The sequence below is a fragment of the Ptychodera flava genome, chromosome 8, assembly GCF_041260155.1.
Source record: "Ptychodera flava strain L36383 chromosome 8, AS_Pfla_20210202, whole genome shotgun sequence".
Taxonomy (NCBI): domain Eukaryota; kingdom Metazoa; phylum Hemichordata; class Enteropneusta; family Ptychoderidae; genus Ptychodera; species Ptychodera flava.
This window is the reverse complement of record NC_091935.1, coordinates 15,313,149-15,340,685: the sequence shown is the minus strand read 5'-3', so window position 1 is coordinate 15,340,685 and position 27,537 is coordinate 15,313,149. Positions and strand designations below refer to the sequence as shown.

The 27,537-nt window shown below is 37.4% G+C and overlaps 2 protein-coding genes across 2 annotated transcripts; both read left to right on the top strand.

The window, feature by feature from the left end:
* The first annotated feature begins 1,695 nt into the window (after nucleotides 1-1,695).
* LOC139138606 (peptidyl-prolyl cis-trans isomerase FKBP2-like) lies at nucleotides 1,696-15,199 on the top strand. Its single transcript, XM_070707046.1, has 5 exons — nucleotides 1,696-1,957; nucleotides 10,930-11,185; nucleotides 12,229-12,283; nucleotides 13,188-13,336; nucleotides 14,118-15,199. The coding sequence occupies exons 2-5, from the start codon at nucleotides 11,011-11,013 to the stop codon at nucleotides 14,159-14,161; spliced, it is 423 nt and encodes a 140-aa protein (XP_070563147.1). The 5' UTR covers nucleotides 1,696-1,957; nucleotides 10,930-11,010; the 3' UTR covers nucleotides 14,162-15,199.
* LOC139139534 (chondroadherin-like) lies at nucleotides 5,043-6,743 on the top strand. Its single transcript, XM_070708447.1, has one exon. The coding sequence runs from the start codon at nucleotides 5,043-5,045 to the stop codon at nucleotides 6,741-6,743; it is 1,701 nt and encodes a 566-aa protein (XP_070564548.1).
* Nucleotides 15,200-27,537: the final 12,338 nt, after the last annotated feature.

The following is a 27,537-nucleotide window of genomic DNA, read 5'->3' as shown; positions in this document are numbered from 1 at the left end:
ACATAAATGCAAAAATGTTAAACATTACCCCTTTGCTGAATGCAACACTGACAGATGATTTTGTTTGTGACCTCTCGACAAAATGCATTTTTGCTTTTCCAACTGGCTTTCCTATGACAAGTAAACATTGCAACAATACAAGGAAAAGCTCTTATCCGTTCCTATATAGAAAGGCACTGCAAATTAAGAATTCATTACAAAAGCTGACACGAAGTCAAAACTTTATGTGGCAGAGTTATGCAACGCATAGTGAGAGTTGCGCAGAACTTGATTTTTGGTACAGAACGTAAAATGTTTCACTGAATTTTTAATCCTGACTGGCTGCAAGCAGAGTTGAGGTATGTGCACAGTTGACCAGTATTTCAGCATGTTTCAAGAAGTCAAACAACACAAGTTACTTTTCATATCAAACATAATTCATGATGAAGAGAAGGTCAAAAACGAGCGACTTTGTCCGTTTAACTTCAGGCGGTCCACCTGGTTTAACTTTATCTTTTAAATACATTAACCTTATCTTGAAAAAAGGAAGGCGTGTCTTCATCCATGGAGTTTCCGTCGGGATAAAGTGATTACCAGCTTAAATTTTGCAGTCTTTCCTCACTCGTTTCGTGGCGATGAGAGTTGATGTGGACCAACCGTCGTTGTCACTCTTTGTCTAATTTCGTAAAATTTCTCAGTAATAATTTTGTTATAATACATGTATTACTAATAAATATCTGCATTAGGAGGTTTAATCTCAAATTGTAGGCAGTTTTGCATCACTTTCATACAACATCGTTATAACTTTGAAATAAAAATCAATCATATCTCTGTAGGCCTATAGACTGATATCTCCATACTCGGGGCGATTCACCACCCACAATATTTACTCTGTATGTCGGTCACGGCGTTATTTTTGCCAAATGAACTATATGTAACTCAAGAACTCCGACCTATATATTACCCCTGCGTGTTTGTTATTCATTCGGACGGGATAACTTTATGATTAAGTCTACATGGCGAAGTGCTGTCAATAGTGTCCGTGGTCAAATTGCGATCTTCTAAAAAGATGGAGGTCGGAAGAATGTGCAGCTTGTCATTTAAGGTAGTATGCGCCTCGAACTGATAGACTTAAACTTTTTTCTCAAACTTTGCTGAATGAAACTTTCAACCATTCTCTCGCCAAATCAGCAATAAAAATAGGGGGTCATCGTGCAAAGTTTGGAACTAGCGAAACAAATTACCCAACACTTTGCGATATTTATAATTCAAAATGGCCGCCATCCCTGTGTTAACTTAATGGGGGATATTAATTTCGGATTTTCGAAAAACTAAGACAGTGAAAGTTTTTATTTCTCAAAGACCTTTAAAATGAGCCCCCACATATGGTAGATCAGAAATAAATTGTAGAAATTTGAGAGTCCGAAAATCTGTCTCCGAGGCGCGTTTTACCTTAAACATGTTTGTCATCCTTCATGGCTACAGACATAAGCTTTATTACAGTACACTCCGTTATCACGCGGGCTGCAAAATAATGCAAACGATCGATGACCTCGCTGCTTGCCTGACCTTTCACTGCCTCACACATTAATGTCTCCTCTAGTCCCACCTGCGTGCTACAGACGTGATAGACCGGAAACGCCGGCCCGTCTGCAGGAAAACCCTTCTATGAGAAGGCCGCCCACAGCCCGATATCAGTATCAACACAACACAATCAGTCGGTATGCAATAAAAGAGTTGCCTGCGCGTATTCTTATCATCTGCGTCATGCCATGGTCACATCCACTGGTCGAAGACTCGTCGCCACTTCGCTAGGACAGAGTCGGCTTTCGTGTGGTGCTGCCCAAGTAGAGCGGAGAGGGCCTCTCAGGTATTTGCCGCTGCAACTCTTGGGATCAGTTCAAGAAAACAGGAGTGAAAGATCTGAAAGATTCGGTAGTCTCACTGGAAGGAACCATATTATTCATACAGCATCCACGTAAGTTACTGAACGGATGTGACGTGTGTTTTACAAATAGGTCTGATGATGGCCTTTTCTTAAGTGCTGGTTTGAATGTAACCTTCCCTGCCCAAGCTTCCAATTGCCAGTGACTACTAAAGTATCTTTGTATAGGCAACTTCAAGGACCACCGAGTAGGCTACGTGAACATAATTTTATAGCAACAATTACGAATTACTAGCACCTTCAATAATGCTGTGTTCTACTGAAATTAAAAAAGATATGCCTCAGTTATTTATGGATTAGTTTGAAGAATAACTAAAATAGGACACTGGTAATTTGTGTCAAAAGTTTTACCGGAATGTCAGTAGAAATGTTGTGTTGGTCTGTAAAAAGATTGCGCAAGTATTTCCGCACAACGAGGACTTTGTGTATCACTTACCAACCTTTTAACGACATAAAGGTTTTCGCTTGGATTAGCCCCGCTACTCTGTAATAGTTCAGTATGGGAGTTGAATGACCGTGTGATGGGTGTGTTTGATACGTTAACCTTTCACTTTACCTGTACATACACAAGACGAAACTTAAGTGTTTCGGTTTTATGAGTATTTCGTTCAGCGTACCTGTGGTCAAGGTGAAGTTTCTCTAATCTAATCAAGTGCGGTGAACAGTTTGCGAAGTTCAGCGGTCGTTGTAGGCTCAACAGTGGACCCGCTATTAGGACCTTATAAAATATTTTCCACCGCCTAATGCCGTCTGCACTGTGTATGTTTCTCTGCCCCCTTAGGTCATCTTTGTTTGTTTTCTGTCTGTTTGGCACTCAGTTCATGTATGTAATATAAACACATGTGTCACGCTTACCATAGACGGTAAAAGTGAGTCACTTCTACTATGTCTCGCCCCTGTCTGTCTGTCTGTCTGTCTCTCTCTCTCTCTCTCTCTCTCTCTCTCTCTCTCTCTCTCTCTCTCTTCTCTCTCCCAATAGACACATGCATATGTGTGTGTCTGTGTGTATAAAACAACTATTTCATACGTCTGCCAATCCTGTCTACTATCTAGGTCAATAGCTCGCTAGCTCTATCCTCTTCGGTCTATGTACTATCTGCATATATATATATATATATATATATATATATATATATATATATATATATAAACGCTCTGAGTTGGATTCAACATGTTAACACTAAACAAAATAATGTTATTTATCAACACCACCATGGCTTGAAACACAATATAATTACAATCTATTACAATGTATTGGCACGTGAGGGTGTAGAACTATTTTAGTTCTATGATGAAACTTAAGTAACAGATATCATTACTTTGGATTTGAAGTGACTTTTTTTGGTATTTATAACGCTCTGCTTTTAGCATCGAGCACTGTAATTTCCCACGAGAACATCTGTGTGTATATATATATATATATATATATATATATATATATATACACGCTCCACTGGGGATCACCTGAATTCCTACAGTTTCTTATATATATATATATATATATATATATATATATATATATACACACATACATACATACATGTATATATCTGTCTGTCTGTGTCTGTCTGTCTGTCTGTCATGTCTATCGATCCATCTCTGCGTAGTAGAAGTCGCAGAAGAAGAAAACTGCCCCACTGTTTGTGGTATAGCATGGTGCAGGACTTATCCGTAACCAGTATAACGACGCCTGTGTGTATAGTACGAACATCTGTGAGACAGTAAATGCCAATCAAGAACAAGTGCAGTGATGTATTTCACCAAATGCTCTACAGAGGTCACGCTGAAAATATTTGGTCTCCATTTGGCTCACTCAATATTCCGAGGGGGGGGGGCACCCTTGAGTAGCCTAGAATCCTACTCCGTCCGCTTGCCTCCGTACCTCTGACCCGCTACCGTCTAGTCTCGCAGGTAGTGGGTCGGAGGTACGGAGGCAAGCGGACGGAGTAGGATTCTAGGCTACCCTTGAGAGTCTATGTGCTCTAGGTCAACTTTACGCCCCTATCGCCAGCACTGTACAACAATATCGGTCAGACTCCAACCGTGGGATTTCTTGGGTTTTTAGACTACGTTACATCCCAGCGAAATGGCATTGTCGTAAACTTCAAAATGGTTATAAACAAAGAATTTCATAGTTCATATCAGAGCACACGACCTCTTTTCTCGTATTTTGTAAAAATTTTCTTGTATGCCAGTGTATAACACATACACACATATATAATCAGATAATACACACACACATGTACTGCAATCATAAGATAATATTATATATATATATATATATATATATATATATATATATATATATATATATATATATATATATATATATATTATATATATATATATATATATATATATATATATATATATATATACACTATTTCTTCAGTGTACTAATATAAGCTTATGTTGCTTAATTTTTTAAGTTTCATGAATCTTGCAATCTCAGACTGATCAGATGCATGAAACTGAAGTAACAAATACTTTTACTTTGCACTGGAAGTAATTTATTTTGTTATTTACATATATTATCTCCAATTTATATAAGTTGTCAGTACAGCCAGAGCAAAGTTTTATCGCCATTTTGAACAAGGCAAGACTTTGAACAGTCAAAAATACAGCGTCTCAAATAGAATACAATCCATTTATAGACTGCAATAAAGTATGCGTCGTGTTATTTATCCTGCAATACAGACGCGTTTGTTCTAAACTTAGTTTTAAAATTATATAATAAAGACACGCCGAATAGTATATCTCGTGTTTCGAAGGTGCTCATCGCTGACTGATGGTATGTTAATTCACCTTTAACGGTAAATAGAAGATGAAAGGAATTCCGAGGGAATTTTTGTCACAGCCAGTTTGTTTGTTCATGTGCCCCGACCAACAGATTATGCGATAACAAGTCAACAAACGTGTTCAATTATTCATAGTGCATGCATGTCGGGGTCTCTTGACAGGACCCCCTATGTTAGTGGCATATGTGCATGCAGTGCGTCATATATAGGACCCAACAGGTGCACCCAAAACAATTTTGCTCTCACTGACCACCGTCCATATTTTCTTGTCGCAGGAAGATCCTACGTGAGCGTGAGTGGTTCGGAGACGCTAGACCATAATGTTGAAGATGGTTAAGTTCACCTACGTGCTTCACCTCGTCTGGTTAGCTTGTGTACCCGTCCTCGCAGACACCGAAAACTCCGACGAGTGTCCCGTGCCATCCCTCGGCAGGTGTACATGCAAAGCATTCGCCGACAAACTGCATATTGAATGCATCGATGCCTCGCTGATGTCTGTACCGAGGGACATACCCGAGAACACGAAAACGATCTACATACGGAATGATCGCATCGAAACACTGGAGAGGGACACATTCTTGCAACTTCCCAACCTTGAGTTGTTGGAAATACCCTTGGTACGACTAACTGCTGTTCAAGTTGGAGCGTTCAATGGACTCACGGCTTTGGTGGATCTCAAACTCGATCAAAATTACCTCACGAATCTGGAGACTGGGACATTTGACGGGCTGATTAATTTAATGTGGCTTGGTCTGAACCACAACAAAATCAACTCACTGCCTATGAGCATTTTCCGGGACCTACAGAAACTGAAATTTTTGCACCTCGAGGGGAATATGTTGACAGAACTGGAGGCTGGAGCGTTCGACGGGCTTGTAAACTTAACCCAGTTAATGATTAGCCATAACCAATTCATTGAGGTGCCAGTCAAGGGCCTGCGCTCCATACCGGGGGACACGCTGCAGGTGCTTAACCTGGGAGACAATATGATCAAAGCTCTCCCAGCGAACATTTTCAATATTGAGAACTTGAAAAACGTGCACTCTTTATTGCTGCAAGGGAACGGCATCAGTTCGAGTGGCATCGACAAAAGTTCGTTCCGAGGTCTGTCGCTCCACAACCTCGATTTGTCGAATAACTCCATCGAAGGACTGAACGAGTCGGCTTTCCGTGACGTGTTTCTACCGACTGTTGGTGACCGTGTTCCCACGCTAAATCTCGAGTCGAACCCACTCCTGTGCGATTGCAAAACCCGTGGGTTTTGGGACTGGTGGAAAACGACCGATGTCGTTGTTTCCGGCAGCTGTGCGCAGCCGACTTTTCTACGGGATAAACCAATAGCGAATCTCACCTCAGCCGATTTCAGATGTCGACAGGACTTAATTCTGCCCCCGGACGACGTGGTGATCGAGCTCGGAGCCAGCGATACCGTCTGTTGCAGCGCAATCCGCTACGAAGATGACGACTTGATGGTGACGTGGTTCGGGCCGCATCACGACACCATGGAAACAAGAGACCGGTGCATACAGGTAAACATGACGTCAGAAAGTGATGAAGGGTTGTACACTTGCGTTGCCTTGACGACAGATTCTTACGATGAGGCGAATATAGCCGTTACCGCCCCACGGAGGACCACAAGGGCACCGCCACCACCGACATCTGCAGTCATTCCGACAGACCCGTTGGTCACAGGAGCAGACTCAGTTACGACGAGTTTTACTAGTAACACATCCAACACGAACTTCACAACGGAAATTGGAGTACCTATCGAGGGCGAAGACTCTACAGTGACCGCGGTCGTCGTTTGTTTCTGCGTCATATTCGTCGGGGCGATAGTGTGTGCAGTCGTATTCATCGGGTGTCGAAACCGGCGGAAAAGAAAGAAAACGAAAGGAGACGTGAGGTCAACTTCGGTCACGTGGACTTCTATGCAGAGCGATGTTGTCAAAATGCAGGGAGTGCCAAAATCGAAGGCTCCAAATACGAAATATGAAAAACTGACATCGGCGGAAGGTGTTTGAAGGACTCTACAAACTCAGGTTTCACCCAACATACTATGTTGAACTCAGAGGGAAGACAGGAATGGCCAGTTTATGGTGTCGGGATCTTTGTTTTAACAGCCAACTACCCGAATTCAAGTTTCACCTAGAAATGCTTTCGCCAGATATGATATTGGCGAAAGGTGGACAGTCAGGACAGTACTATTGTTTCTACCTACTAAATAGTAGTATTACACGTACAAATGTTGAATACGAGTGGAGTTTGAAATTCCACCCGACCTTTCACAGTACTGTTTTAACGGATCAAGGCGAATGGCAGTACTTTTTAAAAAACTTTATGTTTATTTTATTCAAGTTTTAATAGAAAATCCTTCTGAAAGTGTGACATAAACTTTTGTGCAAGTGTAGCTTTCCATTCATTTCTTTCACGTTCCAAAATTTGGCAAGTTAAACGAATCCTTGCTATCCATCGATCGCTTTACCGGCAAAGAGACTGATGCGATGTATTCCAGAAATAATTCGGGGGTTTTTGTGTGATTTTTGTAATCCGTCTAACATCACTTGACCGACGAACCAAAATCTACTCAGAAATGCAATATCCGTCAACTTTGTAACTATTGAATATACGACATTTGTCTCAAATATTTCTCAAAGGTGCGCCAAATCAGTACTGACAGAATGAATTTTAACATTTGCAATAATGGCTGTTTTGAAGTCAACCAAAACCCCTATGGCTAGTTGAATTATTTTACGTCAAAAATGTTTTCCGCAAAATTTACTTCTTTGTTTTTGTTTATCGGAACAAAAGCCGATTGTTTCGTTTTGATGTCAGTTGTTTTGTTTATCTGTTGATTGCAGGGCAACTATATTTTCAGTGTTGTTCATCGTCTAGCATCTCACAGAAGTGATATATATGTACTACGGTGCTTTTATGATATCGGATTTTATATGAAATAAACTTATCACGCAAAATTTAAATGTCGCTTTCCTTGACCTGATATGCATTAATACCTACTCGCCCCAGACCCCTCAGTTTTGAAAGGATTTTAACCCCTCCAGAGAGCGAGTCCTGTGCAGTGTACGGTCCCACAAATGAAGTTCACAGTAGCTGTAACCGTTGATGACGTTTTTGTTACTCTTAATTGAGAAAAGCGCACATCTTCCTCCGTACAATCTTTTATGCATACAAAGTATGGGTACCATTCGGAACAATTTTGAATGTAGAAATAAAATCATTTTTGCAAGAGCAATCATGGTTTAAAGTTTGCGATAGCGAAGGTTATGTCATCGCTCATTAAAATGAGATCAAATCAGTTGGCTGAAGAGCACGTCCATGTGATGTATTCCAAAAAGTAAGTCGGTAACTTCAAATTGTCTCACATCCTTTTTCAGTCTGGTCACTTCTACTTACAAAAATCGCAATTACTAATAATATGGCCCACTGTCAACGACGCGCAGCTTATCAAATAGGCTGATTTTCCGTCGCCGGCCGTCCGTCGCCCGTCCAACGTCTGTCAACGATTGCCTTCTCCTCTGAAACTGCAAGTATGATTGCTTTGAAATTTTTTATACAGTTCACTTGGGGTGACCTCAAGTTTGTTCAAATCGCGGTGAAATTTGCAAATTGTAATTTTGGGCATTTTTTTACTGATTTTGGTAAAAAAATGTTATTTTCTGAAACCGCATGTCGGATTGCTTTGACATTTGATATGCAGTTCACTTAGTGTGACTTCAGTTAGATTTGTTCAAATCGTGGTGAAATAAGGCAATTTTTGTCATTTTTGGTCACAAAATCGTAGAAAACTACAGGTCTGATAGCTTTGACATTTGGTATATAGGTCGCCAGGGGTGACATATTTCAGATTTATCAAATTGTGCAGAAATATGCAAATTTGTATTTTAAGGCAATTTTTGTCATTTTTGGTCAAAAATTCATTTCACCAAAACCGTTTTTCTGACAGCTTTGATATTTGATATACAGATTTATAGGGATGAGCAAAATATAATTTATTCAAATTATGATGAAATCTACAATTTTGTAATTTTGGTCAAAAATGTGTTTCTCAAAAAATACTCGTCTGATAGCTTTGATATTTGGTATTGATGAACTAAATGTGATATATTGAAATTATGATGAAATCTGCAATTTTGTATTTTTGAGGCAAGTTTTGCCATTTTTGGTCAAAAAAATTTGTTTCTCAAAAAGCTACTCGTCTTACTCGGCTTTCGTTGACAGGTTCTTCTGGATGATGTTAATGTGATATATTCAATTGATGATGTAATCTTCAATTGTGTGTTTTTGTAGCTATTTTTGCCATTTTTATCCGCCCCTCCGGCCAACTGAAATGAGCTCTAAAAGATTTCCACCTTCTTCATCAACACATGTGTCACAAATAGTTATTCTCTACATAACACGGCAGGAGCTATATCGACCGCTAGTTCGCTTGTCAATGTTTTCAATGCTTCATCTTGTTGTCAAACCTACTGAGGAAAGTTAAAGGGGCGATATCGACTTCATAGTATATGGGACTAAGTTTTGCTAAAAGGAGACTAAAAGACCCCTTCTGAATAGTTCAGTATTCAATATTCTGATTGTACCATTTGGGCTAAATGATCTCAGCAAGAAGGAAAGACTCTCCCTTACGCCGAGGGTCAAACATTTAGACAGTTATTCCATCATTCCTTAGCAAAAGATGCTTCAATAATTGCAGTCAGGATCACATAAGAGCCGAAAAGGAAAAAAAAAAGATAAATATAAATATGAAGTCACGGTCTTAGAAATATCCTCCTGTAACCTGTAGGCCTGATATCCCAGGCCCAGGGAGAAATCAACCAATCAATCAATCAATCAAATGATCGATCGATCAATCAATCATTAAAAAATCAATCAAATAGATTTCTAGAGCGCCAAACTCCAAAACGCAGCAGTGTTCAATGGCACTTTACAGAGTCACAGTTGTTAAGTATGCTCTAATACATGTGAATAGAAAAGTGTTGATGTTCTTCAGGAAAGTAAGCTTATCAAGAGTGGGTGTCTGACGCACTTCTATGAGACAAAGTTCTAGGTGAGGGGGTAGTGCGTGAGAAAGCACGATTGTTTACTCCGTGGTACGTGAAGCAAAATTTTGTCATTAAAGCGGAGACCTCTGGGTGAACCTTTAAGATGGACCAAGTCGGATATGTTGGCAGGAGTATAGTGACGAGTAGGATCTTATACCAAGGGGAAGCCAGAGAAAAAACAAACAAACAAGCATACAAACAAACAAACAAATAAACCAAAAACCAAAAAATTAACAAACATACAAACAAGCATACAAATACATAAATAAATAATAATCAAACATACAGACAAACAGAAATAAATAGATAAATAAACAAACAAACAAAATATCATAGAACGTTGAATAAATAACAAAAAGAAATAAACAAATGTATACACACAAGCATACATATATAGGCCAATATATATATACACACAAGCATATATATATAGGCCAATATATATATATATATATATATATACATATATATATATATATATATATATATATATATATATATATATATATATATATATATATATATATTATATATATATATATATATATATATATATATATATATATAAAATTAATATGTATGTGTGTGAGTGTAAAAGACAGTAGCATATATACTCTCCAGGATAGTGGTACTGTCGTCGCATGTAGAGATCTTTTTTCCATATGCTAGTCACTTGCACTCATACATTATAAATATATATATATATATATATATATATATATATATATATATATATATATATATATATATATATATATATATATATATATATATATATATATATGCTTGTGTGTATACATTTGTTTGTTTTTTTGTTTCTGTTTGTTATTTATTCACCGTTCTATGATATTTTGTTTGTTTATCTTTGTTTCTGTTTGTCTGTATGTTGTTTATTATTTATTTATGTTTTTTTATGCTTGTTTGTATGTTTGTTTTTTTGTTTTTTTTAGTTTATCTATTTATTTATTTGTATGCTCGTTTGTTTGTTTTTCCCTGGCTTCCCTGTCCTTATACTTGATTCTGTTGTGTACCGGTAACTAGTGTAATTCCTTGAGAGTTGACACATTGTTCATAAGCTAATATTATAATTATTATAATTATTATGATTTTATATGTAGTTGTTCTTTTTGTTGTATTTGCCATCCAGAACTGTGACACCTCGTCCAGAAATGATACGTAAGGGTCTGTAGGGAATCATGGGAAATCGGTGTGTTGGCAAATTTTCAAGATGGCGGCGCCCATTTCGAACACAGTGGTTGTGATACTTCTCATCTGTTTAGTGTGTTATCAATCAAAATGTGAAGATGAAACTTTTGAAATCGAAGGCATACAAGTGGTTCGGACACAAATTCCAAAAACCTGCGATTTTGCAGCAGAAGATGGAGATACTCTTTCAATACACTGTGAGTACATTCATGATTTGTGTGGTGACACGTCGTGTCACAATCGAATCGTGGCGTGCAGCTAGCTGTAGTTATGGTCGCGAAAGACCGAGATGCCGTACAGTCAGTAGCCTGATGTTTTGCCAAGGAAGTGGGTTGTTGGTTGAGCGGCAAAACTAGAATCTTGTTGTGCTATCCAACCCGCAAACCCAGGTAAAACCTCGAGGTACAGCAACGGGCGTACGTGAAGCCACGCATTGACCTACAAACAGTCGTTGCATGAACTCAGAGTGTACTCACGACCTGTGCACTCGATTTGGAGGTATAAAGTAAGCCTGCCTCAGCATGGAGATAAAAAGGAGCTAAATAGTAAAGCTGCAACAACAAAATACACAGCAACGGCTCTTTCGCTTGCGAATTGCGCTTGTATCTATAGCTTACCACGCCTGGGTGTGACTAGTCGACTGCTCTCTTCTGTCTTCACTCGATTGTGTTGTCGAGTGAGAACACAATAACAACTTTACGGAGAAACCATAGTATATGTAGGGCTGCGGATAGCTTAAAAACCTTCCTCGCCAGACTCTGCCATCATCGGCGCTCTTCATATTTGTAGGTCTGTTACTATTCATTTCTCGACCGCGGGCCATCTGGGTACTTGCGGATTCTTACGTCATTTTGGCGTCACAGCGCCGTGGGAAGTTCGGATTTTTCAACCACCATAGCAATATTCAAAGTTTCAATATACATAAATCTAGTATTCATTGTAACACCAGCAGTCACCTATTAAAGTCGTATTTTCGTCGTTCTTGCATACATCATTGAAAAAATTTGAATTCAAATTTGCGGAAAAATATAATTTTGCATAGTAATGAGAGAACAGTCGTGTCATTTACAAACAGCTCTGTTATGATGTTTTGACGACCTGCTGTAACCAGGGTAATAATGTTTGTGGAGAAATTTAAGCCAACAATATCTCTCATAAGTCAGAAAAACTAGAGTTTCATGAAGACACAGAGCCACAAGACATGTTTTCCAAAACTTTTTGTTGTTATTATTTCCTACAGACAGAGGTACTTTAGAAGACGGAACAGAGTTTGATTCCAGTATAAAAAGAAAAAGGTGAGTGTTTCCTTTGCTTTTGAATTTACTCCAAGAGGATGTACAATTACTTTTTCTGTTATGTATGAACTTCCCATTATTTGTGTCTGAAATATTAGGTATACCATCACTACTAAATTTTATTTATGATTTGTGATGAAAATATGACATAACAGGTATACAGTCACCTGTAATCTAAATATGCCCATATATAGTCAAAGGGGCGTTCCTTGGTATTCAAAATGCCCATGTGAGGGCGCTGTTTTTAAAAAGCTGCCACCCGCTTAAAAGCTGTGATTGGTTAGATTTTCCCTATCCATGGTAACTGTGGCAAAATTGGAACAGGTGACGGTATACCTTTAAGGATGTGTCACCTAACCACAAAAATTGTGTAGTTGTAAGTCGTATCTTCAACGTACGCTGCTGTTTCACAGTTGATCAGTTTTTAGTCGCAAATGCCATCATATTCATAATCATTAAACCTTCAGTAATCATCAGTTTGTATCTGCCTCAAAGGGATGCAGGCGTCGGAACTGGGCTCAAAGGTCCCATGGGTCCCATACGACCTTTGGGCGCAGTTCCAGTGCCTGTATCCCTGTATCGTATGGGTCCCATATGACCAATGCAAACACTGTATCCAATATACAACGGTGATTGATGAAAGTTATAGCATGTCTGTCATAATCTACATCGTATAATTTAAATGTTGCAGCTATGATTATGAGGTGTTAACATGCACGAAATACATTGTTCTATACAAGAAACTCACACAGGTGCAGTTCCGACAACAGTTTCCCTTTGATACAGTACATGTATTTATAAATCCATTGCCCCTGACTGAACATTTTTGTAGCACAACATAATCAAGAAATTAAGTTGTATTCATTAGTTTGTTTGTTTTTCTTCTTCCACTGTGGGCTGGTAGGCCGTTCACCTTTACCCTTGGCCAAGGTGCGGTCATCAAAGGTTGGGACCTGGGAATAAAGGGAATGTGCATCGGTGAGAAGAGAACATTGACGATTCCATCGGAGAAAGGATATGGAGACAGGGGATCACCGCCGAAGATACCAGGAGGTCAGTAAATACAGAAGATTAGAGTGAGAGTTTATTGCATCGTGACAGTTTATGACATTAACAGACTAATAAATGTGTATAAGCTTTGTTGGGAATAACTGGATACTCACCATTTTGGCCACAGCAGACTAACATGGAAATAGATCAGTGTTGTCTGTAAACCCCCAACCCTTTTTCACATTGTAGGTATGCAATTTTACCTTTGAGAACAATTGGATTATACCATTATTGGTTGGGAAAAGGTTATGTACAGCATAGACTGAAAGATTGTCGCTCGAGGACGCTCCCTACGCTCCCCTCCTCTTACAGAGGGGGAGCGTAGACAGCGCCCTCAAGGGACGGATCTTCCAGTCTCTGTACAGCAGTGTGTATCAGAGTTCCTGTCAATCAAGATAAAAGAACGGCGGTATAACATTTTGTGCTTAATATATTAGTTCTTGGCCAGATTCAGGACAAATTGACCAGCTATTTGTTATATTTTTTTTCAGCTGTTTTAATGTAAAAAAAATCTCATCTATGAAGATGGGATACATTGTGTTGGAATCAATGCTTGGTTTCCCCAGCTGTGTATCAATGACAGTTTGCAATCTATGCGAAACATTTTCCAAATTCTATGATGCTGTCCTATCTCTGGTATGGTATCCTAGAACACAGATATACTATGACTGCCAACCAAGTCCATGACCCAAGTTCCAGTGACTGTGTACTTTACTGCACAGAATTTTTTTCTGACCCATCTGCTGTGCATATAACATCGTCCCTATGTTTCTTATTCCCACAGGTGCAACACTGATATTTGAGACTCACCTTGTGGACATTGACTGAGTGACACTTTGTTCTTCCCAACTGGCAATATAAGTCTTTAGAATCCTCAAGCCTGATTTTCAAAAAATTTCAAAATATAACCGTCTGAAGGTGCTACCTCTGCACTATGCATGAAATGAATGAGCATCAAAGTCTCTGACATATTTCAACTCAGGGATTTTTCTTCATAACAATCATTCTATGCAAATCAAGGATTGTTTCAGCTGAATGTTATGTAAAATGAATGAATAATATTTTCCTCTGACATTGTCTTTGAGAAATGCTGCATGTCATGTAAATTTTTAAGCAATTTTGATGTTATATTTCACAAAATGGTGCAACTTATTGTTGTGCTAACCTGATGGACAGTCATGAGACTGTGATTGCATAAATCATCATAAAATAAATGATTTTGATTTGTTCTAAAAGAATCCAGGTGATAAATTATAGAATCTTCTTATCCATGATGACTTTTTAGGAACAGTACTTAAGTTGGTTTTACGAGTATTTGATTTTAGTCAGCAAAACACCACATAAAAGTCTGGAATGCCAAATGATCAAGGAACATGTTTATTGGTTCACACAAAGGGACATAGTTTACAACACTGGATAGACCATTTGCAGACAGTAAGACCATTGGCCGACAGATATTTACCTCATTTGCATAAGTTGCAGTTACCTCATTCCAGTATATTCTGTTTCTCTTATCAGCACTTATTGAAAAATAATATTTTTCAGAAAGAAATTCTGCAGGTATTTCAGTTCAGTATAACTTTCTCGCCTTGTACGCCTGATACTGAGGCAGCCATGCCTAACATAGATGACATCAGGTCTCCTGGAAGATGAAAATCTCATCACCATGGCAATGCCATGTACGTTTTAATGTTTTAACCGCTCTGGACCGTGCGTATGTTTTTATCTGTACTGAGAGATACAGCTAGTTGAAGGATTAATTTCTCTGATTGTTGGATGTAAGTTGAGGGCGTGGTTCAAGCAGATTGTGGTACCATCGTGAGGTGACATGGAAAAGGGAGGAAATAAATCTGTATTATCATTTTATTTTGCTTAGTTGTGTCGTTTGTAAGTAATTCATATGGTTCCCGTGTGCTGATGATGTTTTACCTCTATCATTAATTTTGTATTGGGTATGTGAAGAGTGCATCGTATACCTCTCTCCCTTGTCTTTTGGGCCACAGTGGAAGTAAGTTTTTATTTAAACATGTCAGCGTTATCCTAGCGCAACAACTGGTGTCTCTGTTCTGTCATTTTTTGCCGTACTTGAACACATTGTGCTATATAAATCAGATGAGATCAAGTAAATGATTTTATCATCCATCCATGAGACTTGCGCGTAATATTTAATGAAAAACGCAAAATCAATTTGCCTTTCATGGTTTACAGTATCCGTTGATTTAAATTTATTTGCCAAAACTTGATAGTAAGCTTACATCGGTAACTTCAACGCGTACAAAATCGATATTCACTTGTTTAGTACCCGCTTGCCGGTGAAGTCCGACACGGAGGCCCTTTGATTTGATTATGGATGTTTATCCACTCGACTGTCTGCCGACACGGGGCTCACGAAGCTATTAAGATATGCAGTAGACTGACATATCATGACAAATCTACACAAGCTGATATTTCCAGAAAGTACTATTCTTTATTAAACACTTAAAATTTAACATAAATATGGAATACTTGCAATGTCGTCAGCTGATTCCACATTTTCAATACCGGTATTAATGATAGACTCTAGTCAGTAAACTGTATGATACGCTGAGATTGGATCACTACATACTGGTTATCACATTGCCTATTGGCGTTTTTCGTGTCCCACTTCAAACTTTTTACACGGTTGATACAGTCCAGTGTGGCCTCCACGTATCGGAAAGCGATCGGCGTATTTCGGATAACAGCGGTTTTCAAAGTCTCTTTCCCGCCATGCGAGACGCACACGGCGCAGACGATCTCTCTGGCGACGTAAGTTTCGTAAATGAAATGAAAGGACCTGAGCTTCATTTGGGTGATCGGTGAACGGGCGGGAAAAAACACGTCGTGCAGTTTCTTAGGGTCAACTCTTCTTATGTAAACGTCCTTGGCTGAGATGGAAAAGTTACTACTGTACGATGCGTTTTCGTCTCTTTCCGGAAAGTATTTCGTGTGAACTTTCTTCTGCTCTATGCTGCACGACACCGGAGAATCTAGCCAATCGGTAGCACCGTCGAAGGTGACGTCATGACAAGACGACTCAATGTCATCGGGAGCCCTGTGAATGAACGAAATCAGAATATTTAGTCAAACATGTACGTTGTTTCACTAATGTACTGACATTTTCGAGTGGCATGTGGAGGGAGTCGAACATGGAAACTAATGTTTGGTGGAAACTGTAACGAATTTGGAATAGTATTAAAGACGTTCAGAAAAAAGGTTGTTGATCAAATTTTTAACATTGAAAGACATAAGGCAAAATGTACGTGAACGAAAACCGTATCGACTATTTTGCTACCAGTCGAATGGTATCGAAATAATGAAAAAGTTCTTCGGAAAGGCAAAGATTTTTTGCATTTAATGATGTCGATATTGTAGAACACGAATGGAACTAATTTTGGATAAGTGGATCTTCATATTTTTCAAATTTTTCAAAAGTCTTAGGTGCTCTATAGCTGATGTTGCTATACTACAAATTACTCAAAAAAAATAAGTAACTTACCAAGTAAAAGCAGATGAGCTTACAGTTGCAGGTTAAAACGACCTTACTTCACCATCCAATTATCCTAAATTAGTTCCAATCGTGTTGTAGGGACTTATTTCCATTGTGTTGATTGGTAGTTGTTGTAAAAAGTACAGTGTATAAAATCTCGACAGAGTTAAAAGGCCTTAGCAACTATCTTTGCAGCAATATTCACGCAATGGAAACTTATAAGCATGAAAATCTGGAAAGAAATATGCATGAACTGTCTCCTCTGAAAAGATTTGTCAAATCATGGAACAATAAAAATGTCAGATCCAATGGTACCTGCGTAAACTTTGGCCCAATAGCCACGTGGCTTATGGCTACAAATATTCCTTCTCTCTGACAAGAACGTGTAAAAAAAACACGATCGGAACTAATTTGGGATGATTGGATTATGAAGTAATGTCGGTTTGATCTGCAAATGTAAGCTAATCCGGTTTTCTTTTAACGTATACACTTGTTTTTGTGAGTATTCAGCTATAGGGCACCTAACACTTTTGAGAAATTTGAAAAATATGAAGATCTAATTATCGCAAATTAGTTCCAATCGTGTTATGTATTTATTGCTTGTTCTTTGCAAGCTTTTCCACCGCGCTGCAGTTAAAGATTACTTCGAAATTGAAAGTTAAAAATAGCATTTGATCTTAAGGAAAGTTGAACATTTTCATCAATATAACCATCATCATTCGGAATTGACCCGCTATAGATTTTTGTCACCATAGGGGATCTCTGTTTTAAAATTTTGAACATACTACATGCCTGTGCCAAAGCCTTCTCCACCAGTTGACTTTTACCACGTAATCGGGAGGCAGCCGCTTCTGAGTTCTGCCTAGCCTGATCAAGGCATTGCTGGATAGCGTAGTTTTATCGGTGAATACTTGCAATGGTAGGAAGCTCTCCCCGTCTTCGGACAGTTCCGGCACAGGTGTGTACTGCACCGCGTTCGAACAAACTTCCTCGACAACACTTCGAGCAAGTTTGGGCCACACATCGACGTGGTTCACATTGAGAGTGTTAGCATTCATCGTCATTTCGGGTTGGTTTGCGGTATCAGGAGAGTACATATGTAGAATAACGGGTTCTTTGTCCGGAGGTGGACGATCAACCTCTGTTGTTGACATGTTCTGAAATGGATGGATGCAGACGCGATGTTGTGCGCGGATAGAAGACAAATTTCTAGAACAGGGAAACTTTGCGGACGCGCAAGAAACCGCGTCCTCGCCTCATATCGCATACACTATATTCAGTTGCCCTTTTTATTTGAGGAATTTTAGTTTGCAAAGTTTGTGCATCTTCGGATTTTAGCGTGATTACATGAAGTCTAGTTGTCATAAATTTTGAAGTTTTGTTAGAGCAACGCAGTATCTTCTGAGCATTGAAATTTCTGCGATTGTGTCTCACATATAGGCTATTGAACACACAAAATATGGAACAGTCGTTTTTGCAACATTTTGCCAAGCAATGGAAAAACCCCATTTAATCGTCTTTAGACGAAGTCAAATTGAGAAATCTGTTCACAATTATGAAATATCAAAAAATTGTTCTGTTTGGATCATACCGTTTTATGTAGGCCTACACAGTCACGTACGTCATAATGCCAAATAAGGAGGACCTCCATGGCACTATTTTCTTTCTCGGTAACGCTCGCGTTCTCCGTACTGTCTCAGGTAAGGCCAAGAAAAACAAAAAGTTTGTTTCTCATCCCAGACATATTTCAAAAATGATGCGATGACGCGTTTTTTACTCTCAATTTTTTATTCCTCGACAAGAAAGCGGAAAAAAACATGAAAACAACATAGGAATGCACACAAAGATAAATGCACGGAAGTGTTGCTTTATATATTTTTGTAAACAACAGTTCTGCGGTTTGACTTTTAGTGCAGCAATGCACGGTTTTGACAGCGTAATATAACAAGGACACATATGTACAGTTCTGAATGGAATGTTACTATAGTATCAGTTATTTTGTTTACGGTTCTGTTTTTTTACAGCACTGTGTTATGCACTATCGTCGCGTATTTTTGCGGGTTTTTTTTATTTCCTGATGAGCAGAAAAAAAGGTTGACGCGGCGGGTCTGAATTGACGCGCGCGAGGATGAGAAACAAACTTTTTATTTTTCTTGGCCTAACCTATCTTTGCAGTATTACAAGGTAGCCACTCTAAAAGTGGTACGTGAAAACTAGTGCCGCCGAAGTTTGATAGATATGCTTCACACGCCTCTTGTAGCACAGATGGGTAGACCCATATGTAAATTTGTGTGACACGGAGACGCGAATCCGCTTCTGAAATTCATCATCAGTATGTTCACTATAGGCCGTGGGCTAGAGGGGGTCTACGTGCACCCCCACAGGATAACAAACCTGTATTTTTCAGAAGCCTTGGGATCCCTAGAATACGAAATGGAATTTTAACAGAAAAAATATAGGGATGGAATAGCTGTTATGGTCATGTTTTGAAGGGTACCGCAAAATCACCATTTTGCAACCCAATTGCATTTTCGTCAAATCTGTCTCCTTGTAAGTCATCTGCTGAGCTTATTTTTTAACATAACCTCACTTGTTTGGTATCATTAGAAAGGCAATTTATTCTTCTTTAAGATGACATATTGCAACATGCAATATATTTTACAGTTTTTGTGAAATGAGACCAAAATTACCCCATACCCCCAAAGTTTAACATTGCAAATTACAGTAAATCTCAAATTCTACCAATGTTTTAGCTAGACAGAATAAAAAATGCAATTCTTTGTATGAAATTGGTTTTATTTGGTACAGGGACATGTCAGAAATATGAAATAGACTTTTAACAGGAAAAATATTGGGTCTCTACAGCTGTAACAGTCATATTTTGAAGGGTACCGCAATATTACAGTGTTGCAGATTTGCATGTATTTTTGTTAAAGCTGTCTTCATATCAGTCACCTGCTGAGCTTGTTTTTGAATATAATCTAATTTGTTAGGTATCATTAGAAAGATAATTTACTAGTCTTTAAAATGACATATTGTAACATGCACTATCTTGTATAGTATTCATGAAATATGACCAAAACTTACCCCATACCCCAAAGTTTACATTGACAATTGTAGTCATAGCTAAAATCGAATTCTACCAATTTTTTAGCTAGACACAAAAAATCTGCCCATTTTTGCTATTAAATCTGTTTTATTTGATACAGGGACATGTCAGAAATATGAAATAGACTTTTAACAGAAAAAATATTGGGTCTCTACAGCTGTAACAGTCATATTTTGAAGGGTACTGCAATATCACAGTGTTGCAGATTTGCATACATTTTTGTTAAACCTGTCTTCTTATAAGTCATCTGCTGAGCTTGTTTTTGAACATAACTACACTTGTTAGGTGTCATTAGAAAGATAATGTACTAATCTTTAAATGACATATTGTAACATGCACTATCTTGTATAGTATTCATGAAATATGACCAAAACTTACCCCATACCCCAAAGTTTACATTGACAATTGCAGTCATAGCTAAAATCAAATTCTACCAATCTTTTAGCTAGACACAAAAAATCTGCCTATTTATGCTATTAAATCTGTTCTATTTGGAACAGGAATATGTCAAAAATATGAAATAGACTTTTAACAGAAAAAAATATTGGAATTCTGTAGTTGTAACGTCAGATTTTGAAAGCTACGGCAAAATCTCCGTATTCCTGACTTGCATGCATTTGTGTTGAAACTCTCTTCTTATAAGTCATCTGCTGAGGTTTTTGTTGAATATAATGTAAGTTGTTAGGTACCATTGAAAAAGATAATTTACTAGTCTTTAAAATGACGTATTGTAACATGCAATATCTTGTATAGTTTGTATGAAATATGACCGAAACTTACCCCATACCCCAAAGTTTACATCTAAAATTGCAGTCATAGCTAAAATCAAATTCTACCAATTTTTTTACGCAGACATAAAAAATTGGGCAATGTTTTGTATTAAATCTGTTTTATTTGGTATGGGGACATGTTAAGAATATGAAATAGACTTTTAACAGAAAAAAATACAGGGATTCTATAGCTGTAACAGTCATATTTTTAAGGTTACAGCAAAATCTCAGTATTACTGACCCGCATGCGTTTTTGTTAAATCTGTCTTCTTATAAGTCGTCTGCTGAGCTGTGATAGCTAACGTCAAATTCTACTGAGTTTTTACTACACACATAAAAACAGCAATGTTTTGTATTAAATCTGTTTTACTTGGTACTGAAACATGTTAGAAATATAAAATAATATTTTAACAGAAAAAATATTGGGATGTTATGGCTGTAACGGTCATTTTTTGAAGTATACTACAAAATCACAATATAGTTGACTCGCATGAGTTTTTGTTCAACCTGTCTTCTTGTAAGTTGTCTGCTGAGCTTGTTTTTGAATACAACATGGTATGTTAGGTATCATTAAAAAGGTAATTTACTCGCCTTTAAAATGAAATATAGTAACATGCAATATCCTGTATAATTTTCATGACATATGACCAAAACTTACCCATACCCCATGGTTTTATAGAAAGTACTGTCATAGCTAACGTGATCAAATTCCGCAAATTTTTAGCTAGACATGATAAAGAGGGCACTGCTTTAGTATTAAATCTGTTGTATTTGGTACTGGGTTATGTCAGAAATGTGAAATAGACTTAACAAAAAAAATATTTGGATTGTATAGTTGTAACAGCCATATTTTGAAGGGTGACGCAAAATTGCAGTACCGCAGACTGGCACCTTTTTTGTTAAATTATTCTTCTTGTAAGTCATCTGCCGAGCTTATTTTGTAACATAATTGGCTTGTGGGGTATCATTAGTAGGGCAAATTATTCGTCTTCAAGATGACATATTGTAATATGCAATGGCCTTCACAGTTTTCCTGAAATATGGTCAAATTTTACCCCGTACCCCAAAGTTCAAATCGCAAATTATCTTAAATTCTACCATTTTTTGCTACACATAATACAAAAGGCAATTCTTATATGAAATCTGATTTGTTTGTTATAAAAGTATGTCACAAGTATGAAATAAACTTTTAACGGGAAGAGGATACTATTTAGTAGCCATTTGGATCATTTTTGGAGGGGGAAAACCATATATAGGAAATGTATGTGTTTCGGCAAATTTGCCATGATACCTGGGTAACCTTCCAAATATGATCCAAAAGGCTTCAAAATCATATTATATTCCTGTTTAAAGGTTAATTTCATATTTGTGACATACTTTTTAACAAAATCACAGATTTCATAGGTTGCATACAGGCATTGCCCTTTGTATACAAAGTTATAAATTGTAAACAAATGGTAGAGTTTCAGATTCGCTGTAATTTGCTTTGTAATTTTCAACGTAAACTTTGGGTATTGGGTAAGTTTTGGTCACATTTCATGAATACTGTACAAGATAGTGCATGTTGCAATATGTTATCGTAAAGAAGAATGATTACCTTTTCAATGGTACCTAACACGTTAGATTATATCCAAAAAAAGCTCAGCAGATGTCTTAAAAGAAGACAGGTTTAACAAAAATGTATGCAAATCTGCAACACTGTGATATTGCGGTACCATTCAAAATATGACTGTTACAGCTGTAGATCCCATATTTTTTCTGTTAAAAGTCTATTTCATATTTCTGACATGTCCGTATCAAATAAAACAGATTTATGGCAAAAATGGGCAGACTTTTTGTGTCTAGCTATAAAATTGGTAGAATTTGATTTTAGCTATGACTGCAATTTTCAATGTAAACTTTGGGGTATGGGGTAAGTTTTGGTCATATTTCATGAAAACTATACAAGATATTGCATGTTGCAATATGTTATCTTAAAGAAGAATGAATTACCTTTTCAATGGTACCTAACAAGTTAGATTATATTCAAAAACAAGCTCAGCAGATGACTTATAAGAAGACAGATTTAACAAAAATGCATGCAAATCTGCAACACTGTGATATTGCGGTACCCTCCAAAATATGACTGTTACAGCTGTAGAGTCCCAATATTTTTTCTGTTAAAAGTTATTTCATATTTCTGACATGTTGTTGTACTAAATAAAACACAATTAATAGCAAAAATTGGCAGACTTTTTTGTGTCTAGCTAAAAAATTGGTAGAATTTGATTTTAGCTATGACTGCAATTGTCAATGTAAACTTTGGGGTATGGGGTAAGTTTTGGTCATATTTCATGAATATTATACAAGATAGTGTATGTTACAATATGTCATTTTAAAAACTAGTAAATTATCTTTCTGATGATACCTAACACGTTAGATTATATTCAGAAACAAGCTCAGCAGGTGACTGATATGAAGACAGCTTTAACAAAAATACATGCAAATCTGCGACACTGTAATATTGCGGTACCCTTCAAAATATGACTGTTACAGCTGTAGAGACCCAATATTTTTTCTGTTAAAAGTCTATTTCATATTTCTGACATGTCCCTGTATCAAATAAAACAGATTTAATAGCAAAAATGGGCAGCTTTTTTGTGTCTAGCTAAAAAATTGGTAGAATTCGATTTTAGCTATGACTACAATTGTCAATGTAAACTTTGGGGTATGGGGTAAGTTTTGGTCATATTTCATGAATACTATACAAGATAGTGCATGTTACAATATGTCATTTTAAAGATTAGTACATTATCTTTCTAATAACACCTTGCAAATGTAGTTATGTTCAAAAACAAGCTCAGCAGATGACTTATAAGAAGACAGGTTTAACAAAAATGTATGCAAATCTGCAACACTGTGATATTGCAGTACCCTTCAAAATATGACTGTTACAGCTGTAGAGACCCAATATTTTTTCTGTTAAAAGTCTATTTCATATTTCTGACATGTCCCTGTATCAAATAAAAATGATTTAATAGCAAAAATGGTCAGATTTTTTGTGTCTAGCTAAAAAATTGATAGAATTTCGATTTTAGCTATGACTACAATTGTCAATGTAAACTTTGGGGTATGGGGTAAGTTTTGGTCATATTTCATGAATACTATACAAGATAGTGCATGTTACAATATGTCATTTTAAAGACTAGTTAATTATCTTTCTAATGATACCTAACAAATTAGATTATATTCAAAAACAAGCTCAGCAGGTGACTGATATGAAGACAGCTTTAACAAAAATGCATGCAAATCTGCAACACTGTAATATTGCGGTACCCTTCAAAATATGACTGTTACAGCTGTAGAGACCCAATATTTTTCCTGTTAAAAGTCTATTTTTTTATATTTCTGACATGTCCCTGTACCAAATAAAACCAATTTCATACAAAGAATTGCATTTTTTTTATTCTGCCCAGCTAAAAAATTGGTAGAATTTGAGATTTACTGTAATTTGCAATGTTAAACTTTAGGGTATGGGATAAGTTTTGGTCATATTTCACAAAAACTGTAAAATATATTGCATGTTGCAATATGTCATCTTAAAGAAGAATAAATTGCCTTTCTAATGATACCAAACAAGTGAGGTTATGTTAAAAAATAAGCTCAGCAGATGACTTACAAGAAGACAGATTTGACGAAAATGCAATTGGGTTGCAAAATCGTGATTTTGCGGTACCCTTCAAAACATGACCATAACAGCTATTCCATCCCTATATTTTTTCTGTTAAAATTCCATTTCGTATTCTAGGGATCCCAAGGCTTCTGAAAAATACAGGTTTGTTATCCTGTGGGGGGGGGGGTGCACGTAGACCCCCTCTAGCCCACTGACTACTACGTGTCAGATGCAAATATTTAACCATTCAACCATGGTATTATAATCCGAGACTTTTGAGCTCTTTTCTCGAAGGATAATTTTTGGTAGTCAATTTGAGATGTAGTGTTTGCAGCGTTGACCAATTTACCAATGAGCGTCCGTACGTTTGTAAGTATAGATGGAACACAGTTTGATGTCGTTCGATATGACTATGCTACTTGAAGGAAGCATCCTCAAGATACAAAACTTTAAGGCAATTTTTCAAAGATAAAATTTGCAATAAAGTGCGATCTTGTCTGTTAATGTGCCATCATCACTGACGGAGAGGTTGTTGTTCCATAGTACATAACTTCAGCGACTTTAATATTAGGTTGATCCATGATATCCTTTGGCCATCCAAAGAAAGGCTGTAGAAGTGAACAAACTTTACCTTCCATTCACTCGCTATCACAACAGATCAGTGCGTCCGTTTGGCATGTACCAACTATCGTACGAAGTGCGCCCCCATCAGTGCGCGAAAGGAGCTGAAGGAAACCACAGACTGCTGACTCACATGATACTCAGTGATACTGCAGCAGTCGCGTTGCTTCGGGTGACGCTTAGCAAATAATACGTAAATACACACATCTGTATACATCTTACCATCAGTGTTTCGTTTTGTGTGTAACCTGTTGATATTCATCCACGGTCGTTGCGAGGTCTGACAAACGAGATTGCAGTCACATAGGCCTATTGGTCGCTTTTTCAATCGGCAAATTTCCAATGTTCAATAGCATTTTCCCCAAAAAGATTACCGAAAATGGAGGTAACAATTATCAGTGGTATCGTATCAAAGCTAATACTGGTAGAGAAATAAGGCAAATAATCAATCAATCAGTACAGCAACCTTCTTGAACATGGAAAGTAGAACATATCTTAAAATGTGTGAGACTGTCTTCACGTGATCATCCTATCAACAAAGCAAGGAAATTTTATTCGTCAGTAGCAATTCTCATCATTTTTATATTTGTCAGACTGAGCTAGCAATCATTTGACGGACTGTTTTTTTTTTCAAAAAGAGGTCACGCGCTAAGATTTAGGCGTTACATCGGCAATGTTACTGATTTCAGCGCTCATTTCATCAAAAACCAATCTCTATACGTAAAATCTAAGGATCTCATCACAGTCCCCTGTGGTCTATTCCGCTCTGCGTGCCCCATAGACGTGTGTACATATGTCTGAGAAGAAGCATATGTGCACACGTCTATGGGGCGCATAGACGCAGAGCGGAATAGACCGCAGGTGACTGTGAGAATATCATTTAGTGATTGGGTTCTCTACCGTAGCATGACATGTGTGTCTCGAAGCAAAGTGAAATCCTTTGATCCCAAAAACTAAGAACGGCGCAGTGCTTTCCATCGACTTCAAAATGGTGCCAGTGCAGAAGGGACGAATCCCCGGGATTGAAAGTGTCATCGTTAACGTCTTGACCAGCAAGTTGCAATGTAGATAACATTTAGCAAATGCCCAGTATCGATGGGATGTTCTCCCGTGCCAGGATTTCGATAGTAGAAGCCCCCATTCGTTGTGTTGGAGGAATAGATGATTATTTTTCCTATTCCTATTCCTATTGTGGGTCTTTATTCAGTAGTTCTAGGCCATCGGCCCAGCATACTTAACATAGTTAGCATCAATATACAAAAATTGACAGGAAAATAATAATTACACACACTCACAATAATTGATTATCATTTATCTCCTTTCTCACTTTCATAGCGTGAAAAGTGAAAGCGGCTAGACGTTGCATTATATTTGGATCATCAGATGTGTCAGAGAAATAAAAAAGCGGTTTTTCTGGCATTTTAAAAGTTTACACCAATATTTAACACATTTTTGGCTGTATACAAGTAAACTGGAAATCTGCCACACTCGCCCAACACTGCAACATTTGGGGTATTACTTGAAACACCAAGAAAACTCTTACATGCCAAATACTGGATTCTTTCAAGATAATCATATTTTGCATATCCCCATACTTCTGAGCCATACGTCAGTATTGGCAACACCATTGAATCAGAAATCTTGAAAAAAGTATCATATGTAACACGACCTGTCTTGTTACTCGCTCTAATAATACTCATAAGTACTTTTCTTACTTGTTGTGCAAACGTTTTTGTGGACATTGTCCACTGCAACCTACAGGCAAACAGAACACCCAAATACTTATAATACAATATAACGTTAACTTTTTCTCCGTAAAAAAAACATTTTTCTGTTTTTGCAAGGTAACCACCAGCTTTAAATACAACTATTTTAGTCTTTGTAAGTTTACCGTCATTTTCCATTTTTACAATAGGAATGCAAACAATTCAAAAGGCGCTGCAGACCAATTACAGTGTCAGAAAAGAGTACAACGTTATCTGCGAATAATAAACATAATATTTCAGTTAAAGCAGGAGAAAGTTGTATACCACGCTGACCACTATTCTGTACATCATGTGTCAATTCATTTATGAAAAAGGAAAACAGAATGGGCTGAGCATACATCCCTGTCGAACTCCGACCGGGCAGTTGAAATATTCAGTAAATTACAATTGATTCTCACACAAGATTTAATGATGATTATTTTGAAAACTAGTTTGCAATAAAGTCTCACTAGTTGTGAAGGACAAAACTGTTTTTTTTTCCACGACGTTACAGCATTGAATAGCAACCACTTGTTAATTTAAAAACATTGATATAGATTTAAAATTTAAGCAACTCTTGTCACTCGTTGCTAGGATAACACTCTTCAGTATGGTAGTTAAAAATGGTAATAAGCTTAAAGCTGACATATTATAAGCGACAGCTCCGGTTTTTTCTTGGAAAATTTGACAAGATAAAGGAAACGTTATACGCCTCGCAAAAGGTCATACGAGGGCGCTAACCAGTTCTGCAGGTGCTTCGATGTGCGTGTTTTCACTCATAAAAACACGGATGGTCTGA